The sequence below is a fragment of the Brachyhypopomus gauderio genome, unplaced genomic scaffold (genome assembly GCF_052324685.1).
Source record: "Brachyhypopomus gauderio isolate BG-103 unplaced genomic scaffold, BGAUD_0.2 sc47, whole genome shotgun sequence".
Classification (NCBI taxonomy): Eukaryota; Metazoa; Chordata; class Actinopteri; order Gymnotiformes; family Hypopomidae; genus Brachyhypopomus; species Brachyhypopomus gauderio.
The window spans coordinates 2,386,551-2,399,457 of record NW_027506873.1 but is presented as its reverse complement, the minus strand read 5'-3'; the positions used below and the strand labels follow the sequence as shown (position 1 = coordinate 2,399,457).

Below are 12,907 nucleotides of genomic sequence, written 5' to 3'. Positions count from 1 at the left end.
CCACAACAGGAAGTCCAAATACTGATCCCACCCCTACTTAGACCACGCAGATAAACTGGACTGCCAGAAAAAACCCCAGAAAAACTGGACTGCCGGATCATTGACACAGTGGGAAGCTCCTATTGGTCCATCCAAGCCCCGCCTTCTGGTAATCCAACATTGCCCCTTCCTCTGTGTGAAGCCACGACCTCATGGAGCAGGCTCTAGTTTTAGCGGTGCCGGTTAATCCAGTGCTTGTTAACGTTATGTGATCACCACCAAACAACGCCACCGTGTCAGAGCAGACGGGCACCGAATTCCACCTGCAAGTTTCCTCATTCAAACGTGCGCTTGAGAACAAACGGAAAATGAAGTACAGAGTAAAAAAAGAAAAAGAATAAGCAAAAGCAAGAATAAGCCATCAGGATAGTGTCACTGACACCATCATTCATTTAGGAGAGTGGATCTCAGATACCCAATTACAATGGGTGTCAGTTTTCCAATCACATTAGGTAGGCCTAATTAAATAGGGTTGATGTGTTAACAGCCTCTTCACATCCACATTTGATCAGGCTTTCAAAAGGTTATGAAAAATAAATATGTCTGCAACAATGAACAAGACAAGAGCAACGTACACTTGGCCGAGGCCCAAAAATCATCTAAAAGGTTCTTTACAGCCACTCTCACCATAATGCCTTATTCTGTCTAACAGCCTGGCTTCAGTGTTTGAAAACACTGCCTTTATGAGCAAGTTTGGTACACAGATTCCCAGTCACAGCTACATTAAGCGGCCAACCACAGATCTGGCACTGTGATACAAGAATACTTGGCATTCAGACCCATAGTGAGCAGCATCCCGGACAGTGGCCAGGGAGAGCCAGAGGAAGAGACTTCAGACCCTCAGATCCCCGCTGGTACATGACTGCAAGTTTTTCAGTTCTGAGTCAGAGGGCGGAACGTCCAACAGGTCTATTGAAGCAACCAATCAGAGGAGAGCACCGGAGGTCTGGAGCAACCACCCTGGGTCCATAAAAAACGACAGCGTGTGCAATGGAAGAGCCGTTGAAGGAAACCGAAGTCTGATCTTCAACTCTTCACAAAGTCTTACATCGTAAAAAAAATTTGACTGTGATTCAACACAGACCTGTTTTTAGTAGAATTAAACATTTTACATGTTGTACTTAACAGCTTGCAAATGTAAGTCGGCTGGTGTGTTTCTGCACAGCCCACGATAACAGGTTTACGGGTTCTAAACGTCGCTCCACACAGACATGGTCGCACAAACAAGGGCATGACGCTGCACAGGTGTCTCCGCACACACACACACACACATGCCTGCGAGAGATAAGACAGACATGCCGTGGCGTGCAGACAGGGCTCTCACAGATTCCCATGAGTCTGTGCATCTGCGCATGGCCCACCAGTCGTGGCTGTAGATACGATGTAGAGGAAACGGTGTTCCCCCATCTTCTGAAACGCTCGCGTTCCACACACACTAGGATAAACCAGCATAAACAATGTCTCATGTGTACTGTACCTAACCCACATTAGATTATCCCACAACTTATTTGCATCAAATATATGCTGTAGGGGGTTATATACTAAAGGTTTGGAATGATGCAAAACAGGCTAAAATGCTACAGGGAGTTTTCTTCAGATCTTAGGAGCCCAGGCTTGAGAAGCCATCATCGTTTTGAAGGTACAGAACAAAGTGATAATGAGAAATAGATTACATTTAAAAATAGGTACAGTGTAAATATTGTGTATTTTCATGCAAGGCCTAAACTTTGCTCTACAGGTCAAAGACATGTTACCCTCCCAATTCTAAGAATAGAAGCTTGCGCTTGGGTACACCCCAGTGAACAGCACGCTGGCTCTCTGATAACTAAACACCGGTTCACCTGCTACCAGAAGCGGAACTGAAAAGGTGCCTTCTCCCTTATCCAGCACATTTAAAAAAGGTGGATCCCAACCCTCCACAGCACCCAACACCCCATGTGTCAAGAACCCAGAAAAACATGTGCGAGAAGAGCTTTGTAAACATTAGAGAATGGCATAACACAACCCCCCCCCCCCCCCCCCCCCCCACCACCCCCACCCAAATGCTTCGCGTCCCAGCGACAGCGACTCGCTTCCCAGCCCTGCAGCGAACTGGAAGAGGGTAGAACCGCTGTGCACCACCCCACCACACCACCCCACACCCCCTCCACCCTCCTGCCCTCTGTGCCCACCAGCGGCAGGAGCTGAAAAGCCACGGCTGGCATCATGAAGCCAAATGGCACACTGAGAAAAGGGGAAATGAAGTGGGAACTGGACAGAGCGGGAAGTGTGTGTGTGTGTGTGTGTGTGTGTGTTGGGGTCACAGACTCAAAAACAGCAGAAGATGGCGCACGTCCAGACGGACGGACACTTCACGCTTTTGGCGGGTATGATTATCCATTACATAATCTAATCTAATCCAATGTTTCATTAATGGAGCCATTGACAAACTAAGAATGAGGGGGCAGCCAGGGGAGGCTGGCAGGTTGCCGTGGGGTTGTGTGAGTGAGAGGAGGAGGAGGGGGGGCTGCTCCTCCGGACGTGGACACCAGCGCACAGCCGGACAGAAGAGCTGACTGAAAAATACAGGCATGGTGAGTAGTGCTGACAGACCGCAAGCAGAACAAGACGGAAAGGGGGCGGAGCTTCAGCGGGTTGGGCGTGACGCACTGGGACTGGAATTCACGGCGCCTGAAACCTGCAGCATCCCACACCACAGATCACAGACGCGCTTGGGTCTGCAAGGCCCGAAAACCCGTATGTCCGGTTGAGCAGCGGAGAGAGGCACGCTCACGAGGGCCACGCGAGGAAACCCCCACGGGACAGAGAACAACAAAGCACTTACAGTGCTTTCGTCACCTGCAAAGATTCCTTTCATGTTCTGAGCAGTCAGATGATGGTCTAGATATTCAGCTCTCTCTCGGACTGCTCCCTGCACCATGAGGACAATGAGAACATAAACGCAAATCAACACCAACACCAGCAATGCTCACGAAATAGAGCAGCACCGCTGACGAGATGCTTGATCTAGATTTATCAGATTGCTGGATCTTTTTATAGAACTGCTGCTTCTAGGTCAATCCCCACACGCTGCCTTTTTCTTGTTCTCACACCAAGGTTGCGATGCACGGTATCTGGGACAGCGCGGGTCCAGTTAGGAAGGGGTTTTCTGTAGGGAGCTGTGATGTGGCTACCATCAAACATCTCATAGATATCACCACTAACATAGAAGGCCATCGCAAGGCCCTGTCACAATGGTTTCATCAGTTGAAACTACAAGTCTCCACTGGTTTCTTCTTCTCTATTGGCATCGGCGTTCCATCATGACTTTGTGACCCCTTACTCAGTTCACCTCTGTCTGATGTCTGGGCAACTTTTCCGGGAGGTTCTCTGACCACCGCAGAGGACCTGACTGGGGCCGCAGGTGTCTGGAGTGGGAGGAGATGAGCCTGTTCCTATTACGCACCCAGAGAGGATGCCAGACAACGCCACGCTGCTGGGAGTCTGTGCTGTCTGCCGTGTGAACGAGAAAGTGTGGAACCAGCGTGAACAGGAGGCAGGGGAACAGGTGCAGTGACCTGGGGACAGGAGAAGGTGGTCAGGCCCTGCACCACGGGCCAGGAGCTCATCACACACAGTGCAGATACCGCCAGCCACACGCATGGAGACACGGCCTTCAGATCAAGATCATCTCAATGGCCGTCTCAATTACACATAGGAAAGCAATAGTGCTTGCAGACAGAGAGTCTGCAGGTTGCCCATTTGTATTTGTAAAACAACACGACCTTACACAACCCCCAACATTTTATTTCATTTGAAACACACTTTTTCTCCATTTTTTCCTATGACCATAAATACACAGCAGCCACACCTATTTTTTTGAGGGAGGAATGTTCCAGGAACTTCCACCGTGCCATTATTGGTCTCAGTAATTAAGCATACGAGCAGTTAAGTGGAAAGGAAGGTGACAGGCTTCCATTATCAGATCTTTAACTTCCTGTCCAGTTACCTTACCACACCTTCCTCTACAGCATTCCTTAAGGTTAATGCAAGAAATTCATTCACCTCCCAAAGGAATCGAATGGTTTCTCTAAAAGGAGGTGTTTCTCACAAATACGCTTCCAGCGTGTGAAGTTCGTCTATAGTCACTGTGGTTTTGAGCCATGAAATGGGAAAAAAATCCTGTTATTCAGCCTCTTGGATGTTCTGAGAACCCACCAGGCTCCCATCTCATGACACCGATAGACACACCTCAGAGAATTGAATCACGCACCAATGAACATGCACTACAAAAGGGTGAGAAAATGTACAGTTTGCCTCTGACATTTCTCACATAATCTATTTACAGAGCACACAGAAGGGGCCAGATCCACTCAGTTCATTGTAATACCTGCTTGTTACTCTCTCTCACACACACACACACACGTTCCCTTCCACTCATCTCAATCCAGCATGCAATGCATGTAATCTCCAGAGAGGCTTCAACTGGCACACATACACATACACACACACACACACACACACACACACACACACACACACCTGCATCTTCACACACTCAGCTCACTTGTGCAAGAATGCCCACCCTGCACATATACACAAAAATAAAAATAATAATTAAATTGACTTAAATGAAATCCAATTGTCTTCCCAGTGCAGGGAATTATACCATCGCGTCCACAAGGGAGACAGTGGGGTGACCCACATATTCACCAGGCCATTTGAAATGCTGAGCCTGGAACCACTGAGAAAATGTCCCACCACACGACAGAAGGAGGCATGAGAACAGCAGGGATACCAGCAGGGGCTGGTGGGCATATCATACAGGGGCTCTAGGCTGCCAACCACTGCCAGGAGTAGGAACTTCACATACATCACTACGATCCTCTCCCACACTTTGACAAATTAATACTCATTAATTTGTCATTCAGTGTATTTACAAGATAGAGACTAATTGTAATTTTTATTTTATATAAATATAAGTATTCGCTCACCCATCCAAATTATCGGAAGCATGGCCACAGGTGTATAAAACTAAGCACCAGAGGTGGAAAGAGTACTGAAAAATTGTAATTGAGTAAAAGTATCATTACTTTGCCTAAAATCTACTCAGAGTAAAAGTAAAATTACCCATCTCAAAATTTACTCGAGTAAAAGTACAAAATTACTTCATTTAAAATGTAATTTGAGTAAAAGTTACTTAGTTACTTTCAGTTATTTAATGCCTGGATGAATCATGAACCAAATTCAGCACAAGTTGTTTTAATCGATTTCAAAGTGTACTTAAGTGCACATCCACACTTGCAAAAAGATCAGCTGGACTCAGGAACATACTTCCATACTACACAGCACAAGGACAGTCACAACCTGTACCATAAAGTGCAAACAATTTTCAGTCCTATTGCCCAATGGACAACACTATGATAAGAATAAAGAAATTTAAATTACAAATTATTCAAAAAACAAAATGCACACAAAATTAAGTGCCCACAAGATGCCACAAATCAAACTAAAATGCAACAGGATTCCACTACTCACAATAAAATGCCCACAGGATCCCACATCAAAAATTTAAAAAATGCTCATAGGATCCCACAATTTAAAAGTAAGTGCTCACAGGATCCAACTATTCAAAATACAGTGCCCACCGTATCCCACTATTCACAATAAAATAACCACAGGTTGCCACAACTCAAAATAAAATATAAAATGACCACAGGATCCCATCTCAAAATAAAACAAAATGCACACAGGATTCCACTATTTAAAACGCTCACAGGATCCAACTATTCAAAATACAGTGCCCACAGGATTACACTTTTCACAATAAAATGTCCACAGGATCCCACAGAACCTGATAGATAGAAGATTTAAAGATAGAATAGTCTCATCCTTTTGGAAAAAAAGTGCACCAGATTATAACCCGATTATGAGACAATGGAAAGGGTGCGCGCAAGGCAAGGCCACGCAATTGGCCTTCAGTTCTGGGACTCGAAGTTAAAATTTCTGCCCGCATTTCATTTTTCACCATCAATATTTTTTTACTCAGTAATGTGAAGCCATGTAGTGAAGTAAAACTACTTGGGTCAAAATGTACTCAAGTAAAAATAAAAATTACATATTTCAAAAACTACTCAGAAAATTACAAATTACTCATAAAAAGTACTCAATTACAGTAATCTGAGTAAATGTAATTAGTTATTTTCCACCCCTGCTAAGCACCTAGGCATGTAGACTGTTTTTACAAACATTTGTGAAAGAATGGGTCGATCTCAGGAGCTCAGTGAATTCTAGTGTGGAACTGTGATAAGATGCCACCTGTGCAACAAATCCAGTCGTGAAATTTCCTCACTCCTAAATATTCTGCAGTCAATTATCAGCTGTATTATAAGAAAATGTGTGTTTGGGAAGGACAACAACTCGGCCATGAAGTGGTAGGCCACGTAACTGACAGAGTGGGGTCAGCGAATGTTGAAGAGCATAGTGGTGTGGGGTTATTTTTCAGGAGCTGTCTGACTGAACAGTTCTCTTGGGGCAGTCATGGTTCTGTGGTAGGGAACTGGTTTTGTGACCGGAGGGTCGTGGGTTCGATTCCCAGCCCTGAGGCCATGACTGAGGTGCCCTTGAGCAAGGCACTTAACCCCTACTGCTCCCCGGGTGCCGGGCTAGGTCTGCCCACCTCTCTGGGCATGTGTGCACCACAGCCCCCTAGTATTCACTAGTGTGTGTTTGTGTGTGTGTTCTAATTGCACAGATGGGTAAATACGGAGGACAATTTTCGATTGGGGTGTAAACTCACAATTGACAAATATGGCACATTCGTTTCATTTCTTGAATTATGTTAACAAACACAATCCTCTTGTAATTCCAGGATGAAACATGAAAGAATGTGAAGATGTTAAGATTGGGCGTTTTGAAAATGTGATTAAAAAAGCGAATTACTTCGAATCATTTTGAGTATATGTATAAATATTTAACTTAATTAAGTTTAACGTGCTGGGAAATATTGAAATGGACCTTTAAAGTGACGTACAAGTGCTTGAATTCCACCTTGTTTAGGTGTATGAACCCTGCAAACATGACTTTGTTCATTGCGCTGAAGCGCGGCGTGCACGAAGTTACAAAATTCGAGAGGTGCACGACCTCGCGAATCGACAGCGCGCGAGGCCCTCGCGCACGGGCGGAGCCACCGTGATTACATCAAACAAAAAAAAATTGTTTGGCCACAATGATGTATCCTTCGTTTGGCGTAAAAAAGGAGAAGCCTTCAACCCTAAAAACACCATCGCCACTGTCAAATATGGTGGTGGGAACCTAATGGTTTGGAAGGTTTTTTCAGCCAGTGGACCAGGGAACCTAATGACTGTAAACTACACCATGAAAAAAGAGCTACACATCAGTATTCTCAGCAACATCAGACAGTCTGCAGAGAAGCTTGGCCTTGGGCACCAGTGGACATTTCAGCATGACAATAGCCCAAAACACACAGCAGAAGTGGTGAAGAGATGGTTAGCACACAAAAACATGAACATTTTGCAGTGGCCCAGAGTCCTGACATAAATCCAACTGAGAACCTGTGGAGGGAGTTAAAGATCAGGGTGATGGCACAGAGACCCTCCAATCTGAAAGAATTGGAACTCATTGCTAACGAGGAATAGGCAAAAATACCATTGGAGACATGCGAAAAGCTGGTCAGCAATTATAGGAAGCGTTTGATTGCTGTAATAGCCAATAAAGTCTTTTTCTATTGATTACTGAGATGGGTGTGAGTAATATGGCATGCCGCCTTTTGTTTTGTGCATTTTTCCACAATGATGCCTCTTGTACTTCTCTTATTATCTTCTGGAAGACTGTGGTCATTTCCACAAAAATGCTGGTTGAATAAGAATAACTAAGTCAAAAATTGCCTCCCTTTCTATATTCTTGGTGAAGAGGAGAGTGTATGCACGGCAGAGAGCGGAAAGACGAAGGGTTAACCTATTCAGGTGGGTGTGCAGTGCCTCACTGAAACTCAATACTGATGATATCATGAACACCGCTCCTAACTAACAAAAGCCTTTTAAAACGTCACCCAAGCCATAAAACAGCATCCCTGTCTTACAGGACAACTTCAGCTGCAAGCCGTCGGACAGCCTCTCCATGCTATAGACACACCAACTCGGCACACTTCAAAGGCATCTGTTTGACAACAAGGAGTGTGAAGAACATGAATACTGCACCATTCAACTTCAAGATTTCTGAATGAAGGGTTATCAGGATTTCCACAAAAGAGAGCGTCCATGATCTGCGTTCACACATCAACGGCAGTGAAATGAGCAAGCGGACCTTGGAGGTCTTCCCCAGAGCAGCGGAAAGGAAGCCAAGTTGCAGTGCGAGTCTGACCAGTCACAGAATGCAACCTGGCGAGATCGTGTGGCTGTGATTACATACGTCGTCTTTGATCGGAAGGACGTGAAACTCGCGTCCATGTGTAATTGTCTGGGTTTTGCGGTGGCGCGTGAGATTCGGCGATCGCTTACCTGTCCGCCATCCCTGCGCGTCCCGCTGACGCTCCGGAGCCAGCAGCGGCTCAGTTCGCTCAGCTCCACGATGGGCCGCACCTTCAGACGCACCGTGTCGCCCGACTGCCGGATCATCTCCACGATATCATCGCGGTTCTTGCTCTCCACGTTCTGGCCGTTGATCTCGACCAGGCGGTCACCGGGTACCAGACCTAGGGCCGCGTCCCAGGTGCCGGCGCCGGGCTCGGCAAAATGGACCACACGGCGGCAGGGCGTGCCATCGGGCCGCTGGTCCAACATGGCGGTGCGCCGCAAAGAGAACCCAAAGTCGCCCGTGCTGCGGCGCTGGAGCTCCAACTCTCGGGCTGCGGGGACCTGGGCAGGGGTCACTTCAGGCAGCCGCAGGTCTGCCATGAACTCCTTTTCCACCAACGCAGGGATCTGGACCTTGCGGAGAGGGGCACGTCTGTGAGAGACATACCGGTGCTGGTGGTCCAAAACCTTGGCCTCTACTTTGGGGGAAGGGGTGGCGGAGCTGGGCCTGGATGTGCCCGAGTCTTCGGACGGACTCTCCTCTTTGCTCCTCTGAGAGAATGAGAAGCGTTTCATGATCTGACCCACTTGGGAGTTCTGCTTGGCCAAGGCACTGACCTTGGCAGCCCGCTCTTTGACCTTGTGGGTGGCATGCGTGACATCGGGGAGCTTGACGTCATCACTGGACCAGTGTGTCTGCGACTCCTGGACGTTCACACGTTTAGTGCTGGAGTGCTTCTCCACGTCCGCCAGGGCGAGGTCCATGGGGGCAGCCCTGACCACCTTGACAGGGGTGGGGCCAGAGATGTCAAGCTTGCCCCTGGACTCACGTTTGAAGCTGCTCCGGTTCAGGTTGAAGAAACCTCGCCTCATTCCCACTTCCTCCAGGCTACTCAGCTCAGCCTGGGACATCCTCTCCTTTTTCTCCTTCTTTTCCTTCTTCTTCAACCCATCTTTCTCCTTGTCTTTGTCTTTTTTGATCAGGTTGAACATGATTGGTTGCAGTTGCTGGTCCTGCACGGTAGAAGGTGTTGTACAAAAATAAAGAGTGTTAGAGCTGTATTGGACTCATATTTAATGTACCTTTTATTTTATTTTATAATAAGGGATTTGAACTTGCTGCGGTATTTTCGTCTTCCCTCTGAGAAATAGGGCAGTGACGAATACAATCAAACCCAATTCCGCAAGAATTCCGATATAAAAATGCACTTAATAAAATAATAATACAGATAAACAAATCTCTAAATTCTAAATCAACGATCCAAAAACCTTTTTAATGTCTATAATTAACAACACATTTCACAAACACTTAAATGGCTACACTTTTCTCCGTCTCTGAGCACAGATTGCAAAGCTCCTTATAAACGTGGGGGTGGACACACCGCGCGCGCAGGTGACAGCCCCGCACGAGTCAGCAGTGACGTCGCCAATTCCCATAGGTGGCCACTTACCTTTAATGACAGGTACGGAGAACGGCGAAGGAGAATGTATTCCATATTTCTAGGTCTATATTATTATTAATGTTTACAATAAACAGCCAGTGCAATACCCTAGTGATGCAGAAAAAAATGTAAAGCGTAATACAGGTTGACTTTTATATATTTATTCGCCTTAGTAAAATCCAAGCTACACGAAGGACTGTATATTCACTTCCTGAAAAGGTTGAATGCCTATTGTGTGAATTTTTCGCACGACCATTGCAAACCCAGAATAACGTCTGAATATTATAGCGACGGGTTTTTCATTTGAATGCCATTTGTATATCCCACTACATAAAAGCTGATCTCGTAGGCTTTTTGGGGAGTTCTACAAAGTCTGAAGTACGTCACGATCACTTCCTGAGAACTGAATATTCTAGCTCAATTTGTGAGAAGTAGCAGTGTAGATATTTGTAAAGCGGCTGACAGCTCGAAACTGGAGCACGAATCTGCCTCTAAGCTCCTGTTTCCTTCACGCTCTGTTCCGCCGGTGGCACCGGAGCAGTTTAGCCTGTCATCTAAAATCAGCATGTCAACCCTCAAAGCCAGCTAAAGCCAAAGCGTTGGTAAAAACTCACCGCTCGAGTACCGTGCTGGTAAAAATCGGGGTGCTGTGTGCTCGGTGTTCAGTGATGGGAGTGCTAGAGAGAGCTGCAGACACACTCAACACTTTGGTCGTAGCACAAGTACTTGTGACTTGACGGTCAAGGGACGCCGCACCGGTCCTGTGCGCATCAAGTGCAGTGACCCCTGCTGGCAGATTCACTTAATAAAGTTTTACACTTAATCTGGTAATATTTTATGTTTGGAGTTGAGAAGTTGAATTATATGAATAACTGTTCATTGTGCTTTGGGGATAAATGAAATAGCTTTACACTAAAGCAAAGATGGTAATGTCTGTATGTGCCTGAGTCATTGGGCGGTGTTGTGGTTTGCGGGTCGACAGCGTCCTCTTCTGGAAACGACTGCGCACGACATGATGAAGGCCCTCGTCTGCATGACTCGTGCAGGCCAGGGTAAAACCACTATAACATAAATAGGACACCGATGAGTCTTTGTGTCGTTATTAAAGCCACGTATGCATCGCTTTAGATTGCTTTAGGGTCCCATACGCATGCTGTGGGTGAAAACCTTTACTTAAGATAAAATATAAAGGTCTCACTTTTTCTCACAAACTCATCTATATCTATATTGGAAAACTATATTCAGATATTCAGAATTTTGTCTTTCCTCATTTATATGAAAAAAAATCTTCATCTTTAAATGTTTGAAATATAAGAATTTCTCCAAACATACACTGGTGGCACTGTAGACTCACACTGGTGTTTTTACGTATCCTCTAGTGAAATATAGGCAGAAAAACACAGAAACACACGTGTTCACACGTCAAACGGGGCGGTGATGATGTGAAACGTACCCACGTCCAGGCAGGGTCAGCACTTCTGAAGCTGGAGGTGATGCACACTGGGGCTGAATGTGGGTTTGAGGGGCGGAGGTCACCAGAGGCGGAGCCAAAGGGGGGGCGGGGGGGGCAATTGCCACCCCCAACAGAGCCCTTGCCACCCCTAGTGCCACCCCACTGGAAATGGTCATTTTAAGAGAAAATATGTGTTTCCTTTTGTTCATCATTTGTATATGGACCCCTCTGATAAAGCCTTGGTCACCCTTTGAAAAAAAGTCTAGCTCCCCCACTGGAGGTCACTACTGTATCTCAAAGCCAATCATGGAACACCAGCCCACCTGGACAACAATGTCCAACAATGTCCAGGTGAGCACCAGATCATGTGAACAATGCAGCAGCACCTGGCTCAAAGCTTCCACTGAATCTGTATCTACCTCCACCCAAAACCTCCTCCAACAGGTTCTCAGTAAATGCTGCGTTACAGGTGAATGTGTACGTGGGCCCTTGTTGTCGCACATGGAACTGTCCACAAAAGGCCACCAACAGAAAACAAAACTGAGCAGGACATTCAACTAAATCATCCCAAGTGGTATCGCGCCCCCCTCAGGCAGCATTAAGAACTGATCCGTCTCCCATTCTTTAACCAGCGTGAGCGCACCAGTAAAGTAGCACACGCACAACTGTGTTACGTCAACATAATATCATCATTCGCTGCCACTTACCCAATCACTGTGAGGGAAACGGTTAAATAAATCATTATGAAAACAGATATGTCTTACTACATAAAATAAGACGTCGACGATGCTGAATATAAGACAGAGACTGTAAATATTCACATATGTAGAATCATTTCACGTCCTCAGGCCCACAGGAGACGGGAACTGAAGACAACTGACAGCTTAAAGCTATCATCAAATCAGCTTCTACAGCAGATATGAATATCAAAGTCCTTGGACAGAAAACAAGTTGCGCACATTAGCCTGTATTATTTAAGTATGATTTCTTATTTTTACACATAAAATGTAAGTCTAATATAGGACAGAGTGGCTTATATTAAAAACCATATATGTTTCACTTATGTTTTCACCATACCCAGAAAGACACTATTCTCAGAGCAGATAAATTATTATAGATATTATAAATTATCTACAGTATATTTTTGAAAACATTCACTCAATTCAATTGTTTACAGTATACACAAAATTATATTTCTAATTTGTCATGGATCTTTTCTTATTGCTGAATGATTCGCTGATGAATTGCACTGGATGAAAAAGAATGAAGTATTGCACATAAGTTGGGTTTTCCATAAAATTACTCACAACATATTTACAAAAATATCAAATATCTGGAGCCTGTTTTGTGTTGATGCCATGGACGTAGTTTTGATTTCATAAGTGGGGGGGACACAACCTGGGGTGGCGAACTGTTGAGCGGGGGGGGGGGGGGTGCTGCATGATCCTAGTGCTAGATTT

General features: G+C 45.6%; 1 protein-coding gene across 5 annotated transcripts in view; it reads right to left on the bottom strand.

Moving 5' to 3' along the window:
• Nucleotides 1–10,765, bottom strand: part of myo18aa (myosin XVIIIAa) — a 72,754-nt gene extending 61,989 nt beyond the window's left edge. For all 5 annotated transcript variants that reach the window (XM_076986659.1, XM_076986660.1, XM_076986661.1 and 2 more), the window contains exons 1-2: nt 10,609–10,765; nt 8,538–9,566 (exon numbers count right to left, since the gene is read on the bottom strand). In XM_076986659.1, the coding sequence (XP_076842774.1) occupies nt 8,538–9,545 (1,008 nt within the window). In that variant the 5' untranslated portion in view covers nt 9,546–9,566; nt 10,609–10,765. The remainder of the gene's footprint in view (nt 1–8,537; nt 9,567–10,608) is intronic.
• Between the last annotated feature and the right edge of the window lie 2,142 nt (nt 10,766–12,907).